We start from the raw sequence: 21,961 nt of genomic DNA on the forward strand, positions 1-21,961 counted from the left end.
ATTGGAATAAAATAATATTAATAAAGCTCAGTTTGGTAAGGATCAGTCCGTAATTAAGGGTTTGAAGGAGCAAATCCTTAGTGACGTGGCAAGCTCTTTTCTATGTATTTCGGTTTAAAAAAAAAATCATTCCAGATCATGGTTTTGTTGGAGACGATGATGGTCATCCCGTTGCGTGTTCCGTATGCGTATTGCTTGAAGTGGTGCTCGGCGGCGCGACGGCCGAGATGCGATCCGGTGTTGATCGATTCGGTATCATCTTCAGGCCTAGCCCTCGCCAATCGGATTGTATGATTGTCGAGGGATGCTTACTAACAAGATGGCTCCTGCTCTTCCCAAGTAAAACGCCTCTCTTTAATCTCTCTCTCTCTGTCGTAATTGTTTTGATGGGTTCGTGGAATTAGGGTTTCAGGTGAATATTGTTGGGGATGGATCGTCACCACCCACAAGGCCCAGCGAACAGAAGGCCCGTTACTATCACTCAAAGGATGATCAGCTTGAAGCCGGCTCCCGATGAGCCGCGACTCGGCGCGTGACCACTTTGGATAGACGACGAGCAGCCGAAGGTAACGACCAAGCGGCTCGGGCCGAACAGTTGTCTCAACTGGGCCCGCAAGCCAAAGGCCCATAACGAAGAGAAGGGATTAGGTCAAAGCTAACCGACCTAAGAGACTATATAAGGAGTTGAGGACAAGAAGAAAAGGTATCACGACTTAGACAGACAGACTTGCGGCCAGATTAGGGTTTCCTTTATTCTCTTTGTATCTCGCCCTTTCTCTTGTACCTCCGGCTAAGAGCTCACCGAGCATCGACTAGCCGGCTTTCTTACTCTTGTACCCTCGTTATTCCTACTCTAATAAAACGTCTCTGTTCATCCCACTCTTGAGTTCTTCTATTTTCTGTTGACCAAACTCACCTCAAACAATTGGCGCCCACCGTGGGGCCGATCAGAGTAACGTTTCTTAGACCGATATGACGATTGGTGACTCGAACCCCGGCACTTCCGGCGAAGCAACTGAGCTTACGCCTCCGCCTCCTCCTCCTTTTCTCTCGTCGAACTTCATGAGCTCCGTGATGGCTCGTCTCGCGCATCAAGAAGAAGTCCAGAAAACGACGAACGAGCAGCTCGCTGCTCTTGTAGCTGCCCTCACCGCTCCTGCTGGACCGACAAACCGTTCCCAACCCGTATGCCGGCATCTTTTCCCTCCAACGCCGGCAGAAGACCGCGCTGTGGACGAATCTGACCCTAACGGTCCTCCTGCCGTATACCCTACTCCGACGACAGCAGATCCGACGACGATTCGCGAGATCGCCGAGCTCAAACTCAGCCTTCAACAAATGAGCTCGCAGATCCCCAAAGCGACGAGCGCAGCCCCTCAGATCGACAGCGTCATCGCCTCCACTTCGCGCTCGCCCTTCAGCTAGCGAGCTAACCAGGGTCCATCTCCGCAAAATAGAAAAGCTCCGCCTCCCCGAGTACAAGCCCGGTGGCGACCCTGTCGAGCATCTGACAGCCTTCAACATAGCTATGGCCAGAGCTCGCCTTTCCGACGAAGAGAAGGACGCAGGGTACTGTCAGCTCTTCGTCGAAACACTCAACGAGCAAGCGCTAATCTGGTTCTCACAACTCAGCGAGAACTCGATTCGCAGTTTCCGAGACCTCTCAGCTGTATTCCTCAAGACTTACATTATGTTTACCAAGCGAGCAGCGACTGCTTCCAGCCTGTGGAATATGGCGCAAACGAAAGACCAAAGCCTCAAGGACTACATGGAAAAGTCCAAGACGATCGTTTCCCGAGTCGACGTCCCCGATCACATCGCTATCGACGCTTTGATGAACACTCTCCTCGTCAACTCGAAGTTTCGTAAGGACCTGTATTCCAACCCTACGACTTCACTCCCTGATGCTATCGCCCGATCTCACAACTTCATCCGAATGGAAGAAGATACCAAGGCGATAATTCGAAAGCAGAACGCCGCCAAACCTGCTGCAGCCAAGAGTGCGGGTGCTCGGACCGAGCCACGCCAGCACGCACCAGGTGATAATGGCAGCAAAAAAGGGGGTCTCCTCTACGTCGTGGACGAGAACAACGCCCCTGTTTCAACCATGGTCATGCACGATAAAAAATGGAATGTCTATCAGCGAGAGACCGACTCTCCCGATGCGTCTCCTAGTACCCCGAGTGCTGGTACCGTGGCTAAAGTCGACTCGGCGACGGGACCGACTAGAACGCCCATCGATCTTACGAAGCATTGCAAGTATCACGACGTCAAGGGACACGACACGACCGAGTGCAAATCTCTCTACGCCCAGTTCCTCTCCTCGATCGAAAGCGGAGATTACAAGATCCAGCCGCCAAAACCCAAGCCAAAAGGAGAAAACAGCTGGAGCAGGAACAAAGACAAGAAGGCTCAGCGAAAATCGCAGGGCAAAAACCGTAAAAACGACAAGCAGTCGAAGGATACGGAGAAAGCTGCCCGAGAAACCGACGATGACGACGACTCGGCAGATGACGATCAGCCGACCAATCGCCAGCGCATCGAAGTGATCCGCGCCCAACCGCAAGGAAAGAACGAATCCGCATCCTCGTCCGACGAGGACGACGACACGAAAACCCTAGACAACACTGCGGATCTTCGATCCCTCCTTGAGCGAAAGTTCCGACCCACTACCGTAGAAACACCGGCCTCCACCGATCTCCGCCTACAGATCGACTCAAATCGAGCCGCGAGAGCTTCAGCGCAAGAGTCCTCTCACCAGCAGCCCGCTGAAAAGCCGAACTGCGATTTGCGATACAAACTCAACGCGAAGATCGGTGATCTGCGGACAACCCTCAACCGCAAGAAGAGGGATACTGCCGAAACGAGTAACGACCTTCGCGACACGCTCCGTGCAAGGCGCGCACAGACTCGTCCCCGAATAAATGTTATCATGGGTGGATCACCCCCTTGCGGTGATTCGGTTAGAGCAGTCAAGGACCATCGAAGGCAAGCCACCACTTCCCAACGATGGCCCCAGAAGCAAGTAGACGATCAGCCGATTACCTTTTCGTCTGACGATACATTCGGCGTGCACCTTCCTCATAACGATCCTTTACTCGTCGTGCTCGGTGTCGACAAGTACGACGTCACTAAAGTTCTTATCGATACCGGGAGCTCTGTCGATATCATCTTTCGCGAAACTCTCGTGAAAATGGGAATCGATCTCAACGACGTCAAGCCTTCTACTCGGACCCTGACAGGATTCAACGGCTCGTCAGAGGTAATCGCAGGCACGATCTGCCTCTCGGTTCATGCATGCGGAGTCACGCGAACGGTCAAGTTTTCTGTGGTCGGCTCCAAAGCTCCTTACCACGTTATACTTGGCACCCCATGGCTACATTCGATGCGAGCAATCGCATCAACGTACCATCAGTGTGTTAAGTTCCCAGGATCAGACAGATCGATCAAGACTCTGAAAGGTGACCAGCAGGCTGCGCGAGATCTCCTAATCGCCACGGTTAAAATTCAGCGCTCCCAGTCACTCGTCAACTCAGTCTCTCCTCCCGCGAGCAAAGTTTGTCCACAAAAGGAGGAAGTTCTGGAAGTACCAGTTGACGACTCGGACCCGAGCAAATCTGTCCGAGTAGGCGCGTTTCTACCAGACGAGATGCAACAGAAGATCCTCGAGTTCCTTAAGCAGAACCTGTCCTCGTTCGCCTGGACGATGTCCGATATGAAAGGAATCGACCCAGCTATCACGACTCACGAACTCAATGTCGATCCCAACTTCAAGCCCATCCGACAGAAGAGAAGAAAGTTGGGACCGGAGCGATCTAAAGCAGTCGCAGAAGAAGTTGAGCGTCTACTCGGCGCTGGCTCGATCACCGAAGTTCGTTACCCGGAATGGCTAGCCAACCCGGTAGTCGTTAAAAAGAAAAACGGTAAATGGCGCGTCTGCGTCGATTTTACCGACCTCAACAAAGCATGTCCTAAGGACAGCTACCCGTTGCCTAGCATCGATCGCCTAGTCGAATCGACGGCCGGTAACGAGATGTTGACGTTTATGGATGCTTTCTCGGGCTACAACCAGATCCTAATGCACCCGGACGACCGGGAGAAAACTGCTTTCATCACTGATCGGGGAACCTACTGTTATAAGGTGATGCCATTCGGGTTGAAAAACGCTGGAGCAACCTACCAGCGGCTTGTCAACCGGATGTTCGCCGACCAGCTTAGGAAGACAATGGAAGTCTATATCGACGACATGCTCGTCAAATCCCTCCGAGCCGACGACCACTTAGCACACTTAAAAGAATGCTTCGCAATCCTAAACAAGTACGGGATGAAGTTGAATCCCGCAAAGTGCACCTTTGGCGTCTCCTCGGGCGAATTCATTGGTTACATTGTCACGCAACGAGGAATAGAAGCTAACCCGAAACAGATCTCAGCAGTCCTAAATCTCCCCAGTCCGAGAAACTGCCGTGAGGTGCAGAGACTAACAGGACGCATCGCCGCACTTAATCGCTTTATCTCCCGATCTACCGACAAGTGTCTCCACTTCTATGATCTCCTCCGAGGGAACAAGAAGTTCATCTGGGACGACAAATGCGAGGATGCATTCGTTCAACTCAAGCAGTACTTGACGACTCCTCCCGTCTTGGCCAAACCGGACGTAGGAGATGTCCTCTCTCTCTATATCGCTGTCTCCTCAGCGGTTGTCAGTAGCGTCCTAATCAAAGAGGACCGTGGCGAGCAACGTCCGATATTTTACACGAGCAGACGGATGACCGGTCCGGAGACCAGATACCCAACCCTCGAGAAACTGGCTCTGGCCGTCGTTGATTCTGCAAGGAAATTACGACCCTACTTCCAATCACACTCTATTGAAGTGTTAACCGACCAACCGCTCCGCACCGTCCTGCAAAATCCCAACAGAGTCGGCCGGTTGACTAAATGGGCAATCGAACTAAGCGAGCTTGATATTACGTACAAATGCCGAACAGCCGCCAAATCTCAGGTCCTCGCCGACTTCCTTGTCGAGCTCACACCAGATCTTGCACAAGACCTCGACGTTCCAAGCCCCAATTGGATTCTTCATGTCGATGGATCATCAACAAGCAAAGGATCCGGTGCGGGAGTCCAGCTTCAATCGCCGACGGGAGAACTCATTCGCCAGTCTTTCAGTTTCGACTTTCCGGCCTCTAACAACGAAGCAGAGTACGAGTCGTTGATCACCGGTCTCCGTCTCGCCCGAGCCGTCAAAGCCAAACGCTTGAGTGCTTATTGCGACTCACAGCTCGTCGCTAGCCAGTTCAGCGGCGACTATGATGCTCGCAATGACAGAATGGATGCGTATCTCCGGGTGGTTCAGGGGCTTGCTAGGGAATTCGATTTCTTCGAACTCACCAAGGTTCCCCGAGGAGGGAACGTTTGCGCCGATGCCTTAGCCGCACTCGGGAGCAAACTCCACGACCAGGTCAGAAGGACGATACCCATACACCGAATTGATCGACCGAGCATCGATCCTGCTTCCGACGAAAGCCTTCCCATCGCTCCAATCTTCGCGACAACGAGACGATCCACCACCGATGAGGCTGACACTGAGATGCCCGATCATGACGACACCCCAGTCGATTGGCGAGCCGAGTTCCTAGATTATCTCATACGTGAAGAACTGCCAAAAGATAAGTGGGCAGCGAGACGCCTGAAGAGACGCAGCGCCCACTACGTCATCATGAACGACGAACTTCACCGAGTAACCGCGAACAAGGTCCTCTTAAAGTGCATCCAGGGCGATGAAGTGCGACGAGTAATGGCTGAAACTCACGACGGAGCAGGAGGAAACCACTCGGGAGGCCAAGCTCTTGCCCTTAAAGTTCGAAGCCTGGGATTCTTTTGGCCATCTATGAATACCGACTGCGAAGCATACGCCCGTCGGTGCGACAAATGCCAGCGTCACGCTCCGAGTATCCACAGTCCCACCGAGCTGTTGCGGACATCTGCCGCCCCTTATCCGTTCATGCGGTGGGGGATGGACATCATCGGACCAATGCCGAACTCGCGCCAACGCCGTTTCATCCTGGTCCTCACTGATTATTTCACTAAGTGGATCGAAGCTGAGGCATTTTCCCAGGTGACGGACAAGGAAGTCCGCACTTTCGTCTGGAAGAACATCATCTGCCGCCATGGTTTACCATACGAGATCGTAACGGACAACGGCTCTCAGTTTATGTCCGGAAACTTCAAAGAGTTCTGCAGCAAGTGGAATATCCGCCTAAGCCCTTCGACTCCCCGTTACCCGCAAGGAAACGGACAGGCGGAATCCTCCAACAAAATCATCATCGATGGGATCAAGAAACGACTCGACCTCAAGAAAGGCCATTGGGCCGACGAACTGGACGGCGTCCTCTGGTCGCACCGAACAACTCCTCGTGGTGCGACCAAATCCACCCCTTTCTCTCTTGCTTACGGGATGGAAGCAATGGCCCCCGCCAAAGTTAACGTGACAAGTCTTCGGCGCGCCAAGATGCCGCAGTTCGTCGAGCTTAATCAAGATATGCTCCTCGATGCCCTTGATGAATTCGAGGAAAAACGTGACCAGCCGCTTCTTCGGATCCAAAATTACCAGAACTAGATCGAGAGCTACTATAATAAGAAGGTAAAAGCACGCCCACTCGAGCTCGGTGACCTCGTCCTCCGAAAAGTTTTCGACAACACAAAGGAGCTCAACGCTGGCAAGCTAGGGACCAATTGGGAAGGACCTTACAAGATCACTCGAGTCGTTCGACCAGGCGTCTACCGACTCGAGACTTCCCGCGGAGAGGCAGTCCCACGAGCCTGGAACTCGATGCATCTTCGCCTCTTCTACCAATAGAAACGCCTCGTCTTTTTCTCCGAGCGAATGACCAACAGGTCACTGTTCGCCAAAAAAAAAAAAAAAAAAAAAAAAAACCGAGTAGATGCACCTAACCGTCACTTCTACTCGTCCGAGTGAATGCGCTACTATAACCACTTTCACTCGGTCAAACGAACTACAAAAGGCTTGATCCTCATCCGAGGTACGTAGGCATCCCTTCACAGGGTCCAGCCCCAACCAAAACAAAGTCCAAATTTTTTTCAAAAGAATGACGAACAGTCACTTTCTAGTAAACGATGCCAGCCCCTTTTTCAAGCGGAGCACGAGCACTCGCCCAAGTCAAATCGACTGGGTCTTGATCAGACGTCAGTCGAAGGGAATAACAGCCTCGCGTCACCTATGCATCGCGCATTGACCGGCTACCTGATGGAAATTTTAGACCAAGTCTAACCGAAGAGGGACGGTTCGGCCGACCAATAGTTCTCTCGGTTACTGCAGTGCGTCTCGAAACCTTTTCCTCGGTAATTCAATAGAACGATTAGAGATTCTCTTTGTAATCGCTTAAACAACTACTTGTAAAAGTTTCGTTGAAAAAAGAAGATTCGAACGAGTAAACGCCTCTGATCCCCTGTTCTATCTGAAAAGGTGGGAACTCGCTGGCAAACGCGAGCGACCGCCCGAACGAATCCTTTTCTCGGTTAAAGACGAATGAAAAACGATTTATATATTTTTAAGTGGAAACGACTTACTGAAATATATAATGAAACATTCAAAGTCTAAAATAAAAACCCGAGGCAATAGTTCATACAACAAAAGGCCTTAGCCGAAAAAAGGAGATAATTTTTAAAAAGGCACAAGCGCCGAAGAAAGGTTACAACAAACATAAAAAGTTATCCCGACACGAGAGGGTCCTCCTCAGGATATTCTTCACTCGCGCCAGAGTCTGCCGTCTCAAGTGATGGCGAGTCGGAGATATCGACCGTTTTGATCGGTGTGTTGGAGGTCGGCTCATCGGGAGTTGGCCTGGTCGTCTCTTCAGCGACTGCAGAAGAATCCTTCGAGACGGCTCCTGGATCCGGGAGGACGGCATCAGGACGAGCTGGCGATTGGACGGTTTCGAGAAGGCTCTTCGACGGTTCTTCGGATTGATCTCCTGGTTCCCTAAGAGGAGTGCGAAGAGCCCTGGCAGCCTTAGAGTCGAGCAAGTCCATGTTCGACCCATACTTGTCGACTTTTCCCAGTATTTCCTGAATGACGAACCTCGACTCGAGCACGAGAGGAGACAAAGAGAGATCCTTCTCGGGAAGATCATCCACGTTCAAACGCTTCACCTCCGCGTCATAGTGCTTCTCTTGCCCGGCATAGGTATCGATATCTCCCTGAGAAATGTTTTTACCTGTTGCCTTCATCCCTTCAAGACAACGTCTCATCCCTCGAGCCTGACCGAGCATACACCTCGCATCCTCGAAGCTGTCACGACGAGTCTCCCGCTCTCGAATCCTCTGGAAGCGAGCAGCAGCCTTTCCGTGCATCGCCGCCATTACTCGGATCCGCTCGTGAGTAACCTCATAGCGGCGCGACTCTCGGAGACGATCCATCTCCTTGGAATGCTCTGAGGCAGCAGCAGCCTTCTCTTCCTCGAGGATCTTCTTCTCGTTTGCCAACTTGGCTTTCTCTCCCTCGAGTGTCTTGACCAACTCCCGGGCTCGCTTCAGCTCCTTGTTCATAGCCGCCTCTTTCTGGAAGAGCTCGTCCCTCATGGCCTCTTCCCGGATGACCGCTTCGTCTTTCTTGCGCAGCATGACCTCTAAAGCTTCCGTCGCTTCCTTGGTGTTGCGCCGCTGCCTATCGATCACACCATAGGTCCTCTTCAGCTCCTTGTCGTACTTACGGACGACTTCATTCCAGTCCCCTTGGCTCTGCAGTACATCAAAGAAAGAGATGGAGTGAGACAACCAAGTTAGAAGAAAGACGAGGAACGGACGCAACGCGAAACCTATCCTTACCCTAACCGAGGAACCGGCGGCGACGGTGTAGTCGTCTTGGAAGACGAGATCCTTGACGAATGGGAGGTGCTCGGAGCTCCCCCGAACTTGGCGGACGAAGCGAGCACAGTCTTTGTTGTTACAGACGAGGGGAGTATCGCGCTTGAAGATGAAGTCCACCTTGTCCGGGCAAAAGCCCTGAAGTTTCTTCGGGGCGTCCCCCTTCTCCTGCGGAGTTTCAGAGGGAGTTTTGTTCGATTCCCCTGCATCGCCCCGAGCTGACGCCTTTTTGGAAGGAGATGCGACAGGCGGAACTTCTGCGTTCCCTTGCTCGTCTGGCACTATCTCTTGCTCGGTGGATTCGTCTGCACTCTTCTTCTTGCTCTTCTTCGACTTTTTCTTCTTCTTCGATTTCGAAGAGGCCTCTTGCTGGCCGTCCGCTCGGTCACCTTCGGAAGACGGATTTGGAACGGCAACGTCTATGGAGCCACCACTCGGCTCCAGAGCTTGGAGTTCTCCTTCTGCAACGGAGGAAGGACGAACAGCGGCATGATCTTTACGCACCCGCTTCTTCCCTTCTCCGGCGCTTCCATCCGCGGAACCCCCCTCGGGTTGCTTCTCCCCGTCAGCTGAAGCCTCCTCTCTCTCTTTCCTTTTGTTGCTCTTCTTCACGAGCCGAGTCTCCGCGCCCGATTCAACGGCGTTTGCATCTCCACGATCACGCGGGTTCGTGGGCTCATCCGGATTCGACTCCACGAACCCAAGTTGTTTTCCTACCACTAAGCTCAAGTCTGGCAACTCCCTCATGGTCCTCGCTCGGTTTATTTCCCTCTGCTCGACTTTGGTAAACAGGTTAACCCTCTTCGACTTCTTAGTGATGATGGGGATTGTGTCCGAACGCCAAACCTCTGCGAAAACGAGTGGAAACGAGTCAGGATCAACTAAAACGCCGGGTAAAAGAAAAGAAGGTAGAACGCTTACGTTGTCTGATCCGCTCAGCCGACTCGCGAACCCTACTGAAGGAGAAGTTATCCCAATGATCTTGTTTCCGAGACGCAACCACCCGAGCACTCTCCAAAAACTCTTCCTCGTACTGATCGGTATTCGAGGGAGGAACTGCAAAGACACCAAGAAACACGGTTCAGGTACTCGAAACAATAAAGGGCCAATCAACGTTATATACCAATCACGTCGTTCCATAGAACGCGATAGCCAGTTTTCAGCGGCTCCTCAAACGCTGCCCGATCTGACTTAACGTAAAAATACGATCGCTGCCAGTTGTTCGTCTTGGAAGGGTACCCCGTCACCACGTTGTAGTTAGGGCGTATCTTCAACGAGATCAGGCCTTCCTTTATCTTCACCGAGACCAACTCCTCGAAGGCTCGAACGTTGAGCGCAACGCCGGCCTCCGCCCCAATGACCGCCAGTGCAACTGCCAGTCGCCAAGCTCCGTTAAGAAATTGACTAAGTGCGGCTCCTCGACGCATCGTGTAGGCGGTAACGAGTCGCGGAATCGGGAACCATAGCTTCGTATCGCCCTCGAAATACGACTCATACACACACTGATATCCTTTCGGGGGAGACCAAGGCCTCTGGTCCTTCCTCGGGATTATGAACGTAACACCGAACGCCTTACGCTTCCACAGAAGTCTCGAAACCGACTTAAAAGTAGACCAGGTTGGCTCGACGTTTGGCCAATCCTGCCCTTCCACCACCGAGGGACGAATTCGTTCCGGGTCGAGTCTACGCTGATCCTCAAAGATTCCATCCGGGTAAAAGCAGCTGGGAACCATCGACTCAGTAGACGGGTTGTGGCCGTCGTCATCCCCTCGAGATGCAACCATCGATTCTGAGACGAGCACCCGCTCCTGCCGACTCATGTTCTTCGTATCCATCATCGCCTCGCGATGAGCCGCCTCTGCGCTGCAATCGGATCCGCGCACCGTCTCCAGATCGCTATCGGATCCAACCGTATCCACGGTCATCTTCCCTTTTTGTTCTCGAGAAAATTTCTTGCTCGTCGACATACCGAGTAGAAGACCTAAACTAGAGAGCAGAAGCTAGAGAGAGAAAGGATAGAGAGAGAAAGTACCTGCTGGCTGAGAGAAGAATGAGAGATCTTGAGAGAAGTCCCCTATTTATAGACGAGGGGGAACGCGCTTCCTACGAGGCGCCATCATTAACCCTATACGGGCCTAATTGGGCATGTCGGTGGGCTCGCGCGTCGCCCCCAAACGCGACGGTTCGGCTTCTCGACGAAAAACCTAGCGACGTTTCGGCTTCCCGATTGAAAACCGATGACGGTTCGATGTCACATCACAAACCAAACATAATCAATTTGTCGGTTTAGCAGAACTCGCTTGAGATACCGAGCATGCGATAGATCGGTTACTCATTCGAAAGGACCGGGGAAACCTCTCTACCCGCGACTTCTCGACGAGGTTAAAAGAATCAAAAACCGAACCTCCTATTCTTCGAGCCCTAACTAACTAATTCGCTGCGGTCAATTTCTCGACTCGACAACGAACTAGGGGGGACTTACTGTTGGGGATGGATCGTCACCACCCACAAGGTCCAGCGAACAGAAGGCCCGTTACTATCACTCAAAGGATGATCAGCTTGAAGCCGGCTCCCGATGAGCCGCGACTCGGCGCGTGACCACTTTGGATAGACGACGAGCAGCCGAAGGTAACGACCAAGCGGCTCGGGCCGAACAGTTGTCTCAACTGGGCCCGCAAGCCAAAGGCCCATAACGAAGAGAAGGGATTAGGTCAAAGCTAACCGACCTAAGAGACTATATAAGGAGTTGAGGACAAGAAGAAAAGGTATCACGACTTAGACAGACAGACTTGCGGCCAGATTAGGGTTTCCTTTATTCTCTTTGTATCTCGCCGCTTTCTCTTGTACCTCCGGCTAGGAGCTCACCGAGCATCGACTAACCGGCTTTCTTACTCTTGTACCCTCGTTATTCCTACTCTAATAAAACGTCTCTGTTCATCCCACTTTTGAGTTCTTCTATTTTCTGTTGACCAAACTCACCTCTAAAAATATGATTGTGATTGGAATTGTTTATCTCTTTAGGGTTTATGTAGTCTCTGATTGTTTAGTGTTGCCTTCAGCTATCATGGTCTCTGATTAGAATTGATAAAGCTACTTTCTTTTTTGGTAAAAAAAAAGCTTCTTTCTTTGGTGTTGAAAAAGCAATGAATGAGAAGAAGATCAAGCATATGCTCTGTTTTTGCTTTTTTCTTGCAAGACATATATGTAAACGAAGGTTTTACAATATAACTGATGAAATGTTATAGTTTTTTAAAATGTTTTTTTGCTTTCCAGTTTTCAGAATCTTCTTGAAACAGTTTGTAAAGTAAGGACAGATCACACAGAATGAATAAAGAGATTCAGATAATGCTGACCAAGCTAAAGAATGAGATGGAGGCTGCAGGGTACAAGTCCATTTGTGAGTGATGTAATGGTTTTCAACATGCAGCTACCAGCGTATTGTCCTGTACAAAACCTCTAATTGCTCATTTTACCTCCCTGTGAGTATTGATTCTCTTATACTTGGGTTCCACAGTAAATTAGCAATCATGTTTTTATATAGATCTAGTGTAACGAGCTGTGATTTTTGGTACTTAGGTTGCTTGTGCTTTGCTAATGGCTGGCGAGAATTTGGAAAACCATGTTGATGTCAAGAATGTTCTCGTTGACATGGGAATTTACTTCCAAGTGCAGGTAGAAGAGTTTAGTTGCTATGCATTTCATGAGTGCTATTTGATGTCAGAAAGTAATTCGTTATCTATTTGTGTGTGTACTTGTAGGATGACTATCTGGATTGTTATTGTTCTTGTTCTTTTATTTGTTCTTGTTCTTTGCCAAAGCTTTTTTTTCACAAGTATTAAAAACTCCAAATTGGAGAACACCATTGGACTTCAAATTTGGAGATGAGTCCTTAACTATTCAAACACAAAAAAAAGAATAGTTTACTAATACTAAGAACTCCAATGGTGGGTAACACCGTTGGAGATGTTCTTACGGAACTAAATAATAAGAAAAAAAAAAGGGCCAATGCAGTGTCACCGGTGAACATCCAAAGTATTAAAAAAAGGTGGTACGACAAAAGCAAAAGATGTATCGAAGAACAAAAATGTAAAGGAAAAAAAACAAAAGCTTTTATGAAAATGAGTATGATCCGTATTAACCTGCAACACAAGACAGGCTCAAAAAAAATCAAAGGGGCCAAATAAAGCAAATACATGATTTTGTCAGTGTTGTTTATCACTTTGATTCACCCAAAGTTTCTTATTTAAAGAATTCATTCAAAAAAATGAAGTTTGGTTTTAAGTTAAAACTTTTAACTGATGGGTTCCTTTCCAATGGCTTTCTGGACGAGCTCGGCTTGCTCTTTGACATGGAAAGTGTAGAAACCAGTGGCAGTAGCAGCAGAAGGTCCACGACCAACGTACTTAATGTCTTCCATATCTCCTCTGCCTAAGCTTCTCATTGCTGTCCATAGCCTTGGAGTTATGTAGCTGAATGCTCCCATGTTCATCGCCTCTTCTTGGCACCAAACTATCTCCGCATCTTTTATCATAATCAAAGCAAAAAAAAAAAACAATTAGTACCACGAGATGTCAGAGAAATAATTGATGCAGACCACAAATACTTACTTGGATATCTCTTGAGCTCACGCTGAATGAGATCATATGGGAAAGGACAAAGCTGTTCCACTCTACAAATAGCCACATCGCTTGCTCCAACCTTCTTCCTCTCATCATCAAGCTCGTAATAAACCTGCAAAAATGCCAAAAAAAAAAAACAAGATTGATTCTACTGTCTTTTGCTAATCTGGGACCAGCAAGACTCATCACAAAGCTTTGCATACCTTTCCGGAGCAAAGTACCAATCTTCTGATGCCTTCTTCAAGATCAGAGTGATCATTCTGATCCTTGATCAATCGCTTGAACCTAGTCCCTTGCTTGTCAAAACCAGGGTGTCCTTGGACATCATCAAACTCAGAGAGGTTTGATTTGCAGTCCTTGTGACGGAGCAAGTTCTTTGGTGCCATTACGATCAGAGGCTTACGGAAGTCTCTGTGTAGCTGCATCGTGTGTGTGTAACATTGAGACATTGTAAAATGGAAACAACACTTTCGAAATAGCTTTTAAACGATAACCTGAGAATAGCTCTTACCTGACGACGCAGAACATGGAAATAGTTGGCAGGAGTGGTGGCATTAACAATCTGCCAATTGCATTCTTGGATTTGCTTTCTCAATGTAGGTTCCATGTCTGGTATGACATAAGGGTTGTCATCACTCATCTGCAACAGAAGACCATGTGCATTAATTAGAGCTAAATGCAAATGGTAATCATAAAACGGAGGGAAAGGAAGGTAGGACAGAGTTTACCTGAAGGTAACGTTCCAGCCTAGCACTTGAATGTTCAGGGCCCTGACCATCATATCCATGGGGAAGTAGCACAACAAGCCCGGTTTGACGCAGCCACTTTGCTTCTCCACTGCTGACGAACTGATCAAATATCACCTGAGCACCATTGGCAAAGTCTCCAAACTGAGCTTCCCATAGCACCAACGAGTTTGGACTTTCCATTGAGTAACCCAACTCAAACCCAAGAACTCCAAATTCTGAAAGAGAACTGCATACAACGAACCAAAACTTCTCAGCAAATCTTTTACAACAAGAGTTCTGATATGCAAGGAACAAACACAGAGGAGAAGAATGGTAGGGAGCTAAAAGTACCTGTTGCTGACAGTGAACATCTCAGGATCCTGATTCATGACGAGATGATCTAGAGGACAATACTCTTCTCCAGTTTCCTGGTCATGAAGGACAGAATGACGATGACTAAAGGTTCCTCTTTCGACATCCTGACCACTCAAGCGGACATGGTTGCCTTCCACAACTAAGGTAGCAAAAGCAAGAGCTTCCGCAAGTGCCCAATCAATGCCTTCTCCTGTTTCAATCATTTGAGCACGCTGTTCATAAACTTTCTTCACCGCTCTGTGGGGCTTGAAGTTTTCCGGTAGCGATGAAATTGCCTTGCCAACAGTCTTAAGTATCTCAGGTTTGACTCTGCAAAAGAGTGTAAAGTTTTAAGGGCCAATAGAGAAAAGAGAGAAAAGAAGGACAAAATCTACTCACCCAGTGTTTCTAACACGTGAGATCTGCTCAGGAGACTTGAATCCAGCCCAATTGGTTGAAAGCCAATCTCGCTTCTTAGGTAGATAATCTTTACTAGCAACAAACTCTTCGTTGAGAATGGTGTTAACCTTCTCCTGAATCCTGTCGATATCCTGTTGTGATATTTCACCGCATTCCACGAGCTTCTTGTGGTAGATTTGAAGCGTTGAGGGATGATTCTTAATAACCTGTCAAATTGAAAAGCAACAAGGAACTTATAAATCCATGGCAGATTCATTTTTAGGTTATACATATAAGGAAAAAAAAAATATGTCAACGAACCTTGTACATTTTTGGCTGAGTGAAAGATGGTTCATCTATCTCATTATGTCCGAACCTCCTGTAGCAAACCAAATCAACAACAACATCGGAATGAAAAGTCTGACGCCACTCAGCAGCAAGCTCGCAGGCATGAACAACAGCTTCAACATCATCTCCATTAACATGGAAGATGGGAGCACTCAAAGCCTTAGCAACGTCAGTACAGTACTGAGAAGACCTCCCAGCTCTTGGATCCGTGGTGAAAGCCACTTGGTTGTTCACCACAATATGTATGGTACCACCGGTGGTGTAGTTCGGAAGAGCACTAAGATGAAGCGTCTCGTAAACCACTCCCTGTCCAGCAAAACTACCATCTCCATGAATCAAAATACCCAAGTTCTTGGTCCTGTCCAAATCCTTGGAGTAGTACTGTTTCGCTCTGGTTTTACCAACAACAACCGAGTCTGCAGCTTCCAAGTGACTTGGGTTTGCAACCAACGAGAGATGGATTTTCTTACCACCTCTTGTAGGTCGATCATAAGAGGTACCCAAGTGGTACTTAACATCACCAGTCCCAGTGTAGCCAACTTCATCCACAGGCTTAATACCACCGCTGAACTCGCTGAAAATCTGACGTAGCGGCTTCCTAACAACATTACCCAACACATTCAGTCTCCCTCTGTGAGACATTCCAATAACAATGCTCACAACTCCAAGATCAGCCGCCCTGTCAAACATCTCCTTCATGCCAGGAATCAAAGACTCTCCACCTTCAAGCCCAAACCTCTTAGCCGTAGTCCACTTGGTAGCCAAGAAATTCTCAAACTGAGTACTCCAAGCAAGCCTGTCGAGAATCACCTCGCGGCGCTCCCTATTATACCTCCAAGGAGTCGGAGTCTCAATCTTCTCCCTCAACCAGTTACACTTATCCCGATCCGCAATGTGCATATACTCAAACCCAATACTCCCACAGTAAGCCTGCTGGAGCCTCGTCAATATAGAACGCAACGTCTGAACGGGCCGGTTCTCAGACATGAAACCAGACATCTGCCAGACTCCCAAGAAGAACTCTCTGTCAAGATCAGCCTCAGTGAATCCATAAAGAGCCAAGTCAAGATCCTCAGGGATCTCCCTCTGCTCCAAACCCAAGGGATCCAGCTTAGCTTTCATGTGACCGTTCACCTGATAAGCCCTCACAAGCAAAAGGAGACGCATACTCTCCTGAATCGTCTGACCGGAGATGCCAGGGGAAGTGGCAGCCTGGCCCACAAAGTTCCTAAAGAAATTATCCCAGGACTCGTCAACGCTGGTGGGATCAGCTTCCCAGGCTCGTTGAAGCTCCTCGAGGTAGACGCTGCTGGTCCCATCTAGGAAGCTGTCGGTTAGCTTAGAGAGAGGGACGGCGCGAGGAACGGGAGCAGCAGCGGAGGTCTGAGGGTTTGGTCTGTAGAGGGATGAGTGAAAGGAACGGTTTTGAGAAGGGAGGTAGCGTGGTGTTCTCGTGCCTTGATTCAAGATCCTTCGTACGGCGAGCTTCGTCACGCTTGAACCAGCTCGAAACCACACCATCTTGACTCCAAAGGTTTCAACTTTTTTAACGCCTGATGAAGCAAACAAACACAAGGTTAAATCATTGAAAGGAGAAGCCTTTTTGGGTAGGAATCAGATTCGAAACGATCTAGGATCGAAAAAAAAGCGAATCTGATGAGGAAGAATCGGATTCGAAATAAGGGAAGGATGATAGATCTGTTGTTCCGATTAAGAAATGTGGGTAAGACTGGTATACCTGGAGGCGGAGGAGGAGGAGGAGAAGACCGTAACGTAGACAAAAGTAAGGAGAAGGCTAATGTGTACAGGAGGACTAGACTTTTTTTATTGTAATGAAAAAGTTATGAAAATATTTATTTAGGTTAATGTGTTTTAAGGAAATGATTGGTTTATAACGATATATGATGATGTGTTGATTTTTCTGTCAAGCGAATATCATAAACTGGGAAAAAGAAACTTGTAGGGGGGCTTATTGAACTTGGGATTTTATAAAATTTTAGGATTTTGTCAAATCCTCCCTTATTGGACAAAGTATTTATAAAAATCCTATTAAATCACCCCTTATTGGATATATCATTTATAGAAATCCTAGTAAATCACCCCTTATTGGAAAAAAATGGATTTCATAAATGAGATTCATCAAAAGGTATTTTGGATATTAAAAACTATCATTTACTCTTCAAAATCAGTAGAATCAAATACCATCTACAGAGATGGAATTTCTTTTTAAAACAATTGTTTCATTTTTACGACAGAAAAAATAAATGAGATGGGAAGAGAGTCAATTCTCCGTGGCTTAACCACCGATGGTGTTAGCTTCTATGGATCTTCCACTTCCTCTAACGCTAACGTTCTTCTTCATAGTCCCGACCTTTCTTGCTTGACCTTCTCATTAATCACTGCAGATCAAGTTCCTAATCATCTACCAGGTGATATTGGTGACTCTGAACCTAGCCGCAAGCGGTTTTTCCTGTCCAAGCCGGTTCATCCTATACATCATCATCCTTCTGATAATGCTAGAGAAACAACATCTGACTCTGCGGATGCCTGCAGCTGGAGCAGCAGGACAACAAGCAGCATTGACTCCGTTGATGTTCTAGAGCCAGTTCTCGAGTGGGACAATAACTCTTCCAGATCACAACGATCTGACCTGTCAGGCTGTCACCTTCTCAACCCTCCTTTCAGAAATCCAGTTTGCAGCCAATCAGAAGAATCTGAGTGTAGTAGAGGAATAATCGATTATATGTATGGTTTAGACCTGTCTAGCAATGGACTAAGTGGTGTTATACCATCTGAGAATAGTTAGGCCACATTGTACTCCCATACACAACATTGTGTTTTTGATTGTGGTTGGCGTTGGCGTCGAGCATGAATCATCCTTGTGGATGCTTTCATCAGCTCTGGGAAATATGTGTATAAGTCTAAAAATGATTTCATTAGTAAACTATTGTGTCCCTGAATGAAATGTGCTGAGACTCTGAGAATTCAACAGACCTCGAAGATCCTCTCTATTTGGTTACTGAAACAAACCAAAAGTTCCCAAAGTCAAAGCCACAACAACAACTAATGTTACCGTCGACATTTTCTTAAAGATCTGTTCACTTATTTAGAAAAATATCTTTCTAGAAAAATATATTTCCACTTGTCCATTTTATTTTCTTGATTATATGTTAGCTTTGATATTGATAATCATTGAAATATATAGATATGATATTTTTTCTTTGATAAGGATTGTTTGAGTTTATCTTTTCATTAGTTAGTTACAAATATTTTCACAAATATTTTCACATATATATAGATGTGTATCAAAGCCAAGAATCATACCTGAACAATAGAAGTGGAGACGTGCAGCAGCTTCTTTGGAAAAAGAAAGGTTAGAGTTTTTATCTTTATTATTGTTTATGTTTCTTTTTCTACATTAACATGAGTGGTTTTGTGAAAAGTTTTACTTGTTGAATTATACAGTTGCGTTGTTCTTCTAGGTTTTCTATAATGTTTTATGTTTCTTTTAACAATTTGGGTAGCTATCTCCTGCACTAAAATGGGAGATCAAGAAGGAAAAATTATAAATCAATATATTTCTTGGCCGCCCGAAGAAACCAAAACATTGTTGCGCTTGTTGGTTGATGGAGTTAATAAGAATTGGACTGATGCCAGCGGTAAATTCAATAAACTTACCGTGGAACAAAGAATACTACCAGAGTTGAACAGAATCTGTGGATCTACAAAAACTTTTTCCCAATACAAAAACAAAACAAAGATTCTGAAGAAAAGACACAAGAGTTTTGTAGATCTTCTTCGTTTTAGTTCAGGATTTGGTTGGGACAAGGACACGAAGAGATTTACTGCTCCAGATGAAGTATGGAATGATTACTTGCAGGTAGATAATTTGTTAAAAGTTATGTTGCATGATTTGCTTATGTAAATATTTTTGTTTTGTATGATAATAACATTTTTTATTCGTAACAGGGGCACAAGAAAGATAAATATTTACGCACAGACACGTTTGAAGATTTTGAAGACCTGGAGAAGATCTATGGAAAAAATATTGCAAAGGGAAATAATACAGTGGGGTTAGGTGATACCACAGATGCTCGTACTTCTATGGCAGAAGATAATCAATGGGAATATCAAGAGGCATATATTCCTCAAAGGATGGATGATGATGAGAATGATGATGCTGCTGGTGGTGATGACGATGATGGTGTAGAACGGGCTCCATCTTTGAGACGTTCGATTGCGGTCGAAAAAATCCCGATAAGAAAGAGAGCTAGAACTGACGTATATAACGTGGAGAAGATTTCAGATGAAATAAGTGCTGTCACTGGAACTACCAATCAGATTGTCAGTATGATTCAACAAAGATGGCAAAAGGAAGCCGAAGAGAAAGAAGCTGAGGAAAACGTTAATAACGTATGGGATGAAATTAAAGAAATTCCTGATTTAGAAGAAAATGAACGTTTTGATGCAATGAATTTAGTTCACAAGCTTGGTATGAAAGCTGGATTCATGAGTATGACTAGGGAGGAACGTTTTAGATGGATTAAACGTTCTGTTCCTAAGCCATGAAATTTGTGGTGGAAGAATTAAAAGTGCTTTCGGTAGTTTTATCAGTTTAGTTTTCTTAATAGTTTTTATGCTTTTCCATGAGGGTTTTTAGTTTATTTCTTGTTTGGTACTTCCTCTTGTAGTTGCTTTCGAATAATAAAATACAGTTTCTTATGGACTTTTTATTTTCTTGTAGGTTATAATTTCTTTGATCACTTTCTACGTCCAGAGACGTTCCACACCACAATTGGTAACGTTCTTTTTCTACATAACACAATTACTAATCAAACACAGCCCGATTTACTATGCAACCATAGTGAGCCACTGATAGAAATCAAAACTTGAGACTTCTGTAGTTTTTATACAAAGTAGGTGTGTATATATTAGCTCGTTCAAATTTTATTTTCAGCACTTCACATCTCAGAGTTCTTATACAAGTTTTAAAACAATCAGTCATGGTGATATTATCTAAAAGAAATGCTATTCTGTTTCAATTTTCAGATTCTTCTGTCATGGATCAAGCAGTTAACGAGAATGAAGAACTACAGTTAAGAAAATGTAGAAAAAGGAAAAAGAGATCTCAATCAGACGTGGATATACTTCAGTTGATGTCAACTATCAATGTGAGAGTTTGCTTTCTAGCACATTGTCTAGTTTCACAAATTCAACGTCCCATTAAGAAGCCAACCACAAGACTTGGAAATGAATATATACAAAATGTTTTAACTGAAGATCCAGAACATTTTCGAGGTTTATATCGTATGTATCCAGATGTTTTTTTGGATTTGTGCATTCTTATCCGAGAAAAAACATCTTTAAGAGATACAAGATGGATTTCCGTTGAAGAAATGCTTGCCACATTTTTGCTCATTGTTGGCCAGAGCACGAGATATATTCTTCCTCGAGATGTGTTCAAGAGATCAAGTTTCGCAATAAGTCAGAGCTTTAATAAAATCTTAAGGGCGATAAACAGCATTGGTCCAAGTTTGATGTCTAAACCAGGGAATGGTGTGCCTTCAAATATAAGAGAAAGCACAAGATTTTATCCATACTTTAAGGTATGTAAAACTTGTAACTTTTTGTTTATTTTTATCGGTTAGTAATTGTATTTATATTTTTAGGATTGTATTGGAGCTATTGATGGAACACATATTCCTGCTATGGTAGTAGGAAATGAAGCTGCTAGTTATCGAAACAGAAAAGGAATCTTATCTCAGAATGTTTTAGCTGCATGCAATTTCGATTTGCAATTCATATATGTCCTTACTGGTTGGGAAGGTTCAGCTCATGATGCAAAAGTTTTAAGTGATGCTTTAACGAGAAGTAACAATAAATTTGAAGTCCCCGAAGGTACATACCTTATTCCATACGAAAAGATGTTATGTATGCTTAAGATACATTATTTTATTTACAGTCTTGTATCTTTCTAATTATACTGTACTTTATAATATTTCAGGAAAATTTTATCTGGCTGACTGTGGATATGCCAACCGGAAAAATTTCCTAACTCCATTTCGAAGTACACGATATCATCTCAAGGAATTTACGGGAGGAGATAGTGATCCCAGAAATAAAGAAGAAATGTTCAACCACCGCCATGCTTGTTTAAGAAACGTCATCGAAAGGATCTTTGGTATTTTCAAATCAAGATTTCTGATATTTAAATCTGCACCTTCTTTTCCATATAAGACACAAGCAGAATTAGTACTTGCATGTGCTGCATTGCATAACTATCTCCGCCAGAATTGCCGTTCAGATGAATTTCCTCCGGAAGAGATTTCTGATGAACAAAGTGCTACCCAACCAAATACTAGTGGTTCTCAATTTCCTGGCACACAAGAACAACAAAGAGAACTTGCTAATGAATGGAGAGAAACAATTGCTTCAAATATGTGGAATGCTGCTATTATTAGTGGATCTCAACGGTGATATGCGCATAAAGTAAGGTATAAATCTTTCTTTATATAAATATTTATGGTTGACAATGACATTGATAAATTACAATGGTTACTTGGTTGATATGTGTGAGATGATTTATTGCATTATTGGCAGGATTTATTAGGAAGACACTCACAATGAAGC

General features: G+C 46.0%; 2 protein-coding genes across 3 annotated transcripts in view; both read right to left on the bottom strand.

The window, feature by feature from the left end:
• The window catches only part of LOC108814888 (triosephosphate isomerase, cytosolic-like), an 82,623-nt gene that overhangs the window by 14,175 nt on the left and 46,487 nt on the right, over nucleotides 1-21,961 (bottom strand). The window lies entirely within an intron of this gene.
• Nucleotides 12,973-17,203, bottom strand: LOC108817762 (uncharacterized). Of its 2 annotated transcripts, XM_056990198.1 has the most exons (9): nucleotides 17,070-17,203; nucleotides 15,305-16,884; nucleotides 14,984-15,210; nucleotides 14,582-14,914; nucleotides 14,231-14,477; nucleotides 14,014-14,142; nucleotides 13,706-13,921; nucleotides 13,491-13,614; nucleotides 12,973-13,404 (listed from the first exon to the last, which is right to left on the bottom strand). In XM_056990198.1, the coding sequence occupies exons 2-9, from the start codon at nucleotides 16,850-16,852 to the stop codon at nucleotides 13,175-13,177; spliced, it is 3,054 nt and encodes a 1,017-aa protein (XP_056846178.1). In that variant the 5' UTR covers nucleotides 16,853-16,884; nucleotides 17,070-17,203; the 3' UTR covers nucleotides 12,973-13,174. The 2 variants fall into 2 exon arrangements, with proteins under 2 accessions (XP_056846178.1, XP_018446051.2); XM_018590549.2 differs by lacking the exon at nucleotides 17,070-17,203 and having other exon boundaries at nucleotides 15,305-17,062.

Source organism: Raphanus sativus, chromosome 7 (genome assembly GCF_000801105.2).
Source record: "Raphanus sativus cultivar WK10039 chromosome 7, ASM80110v3, whole genome shotgun sequence".
NCBI lineage: Eukaryota > Viridiplantae > Streptophyta > Magnoliopsida > Brassicales > Brassicaceae > Raphanus > Raphanus sativus.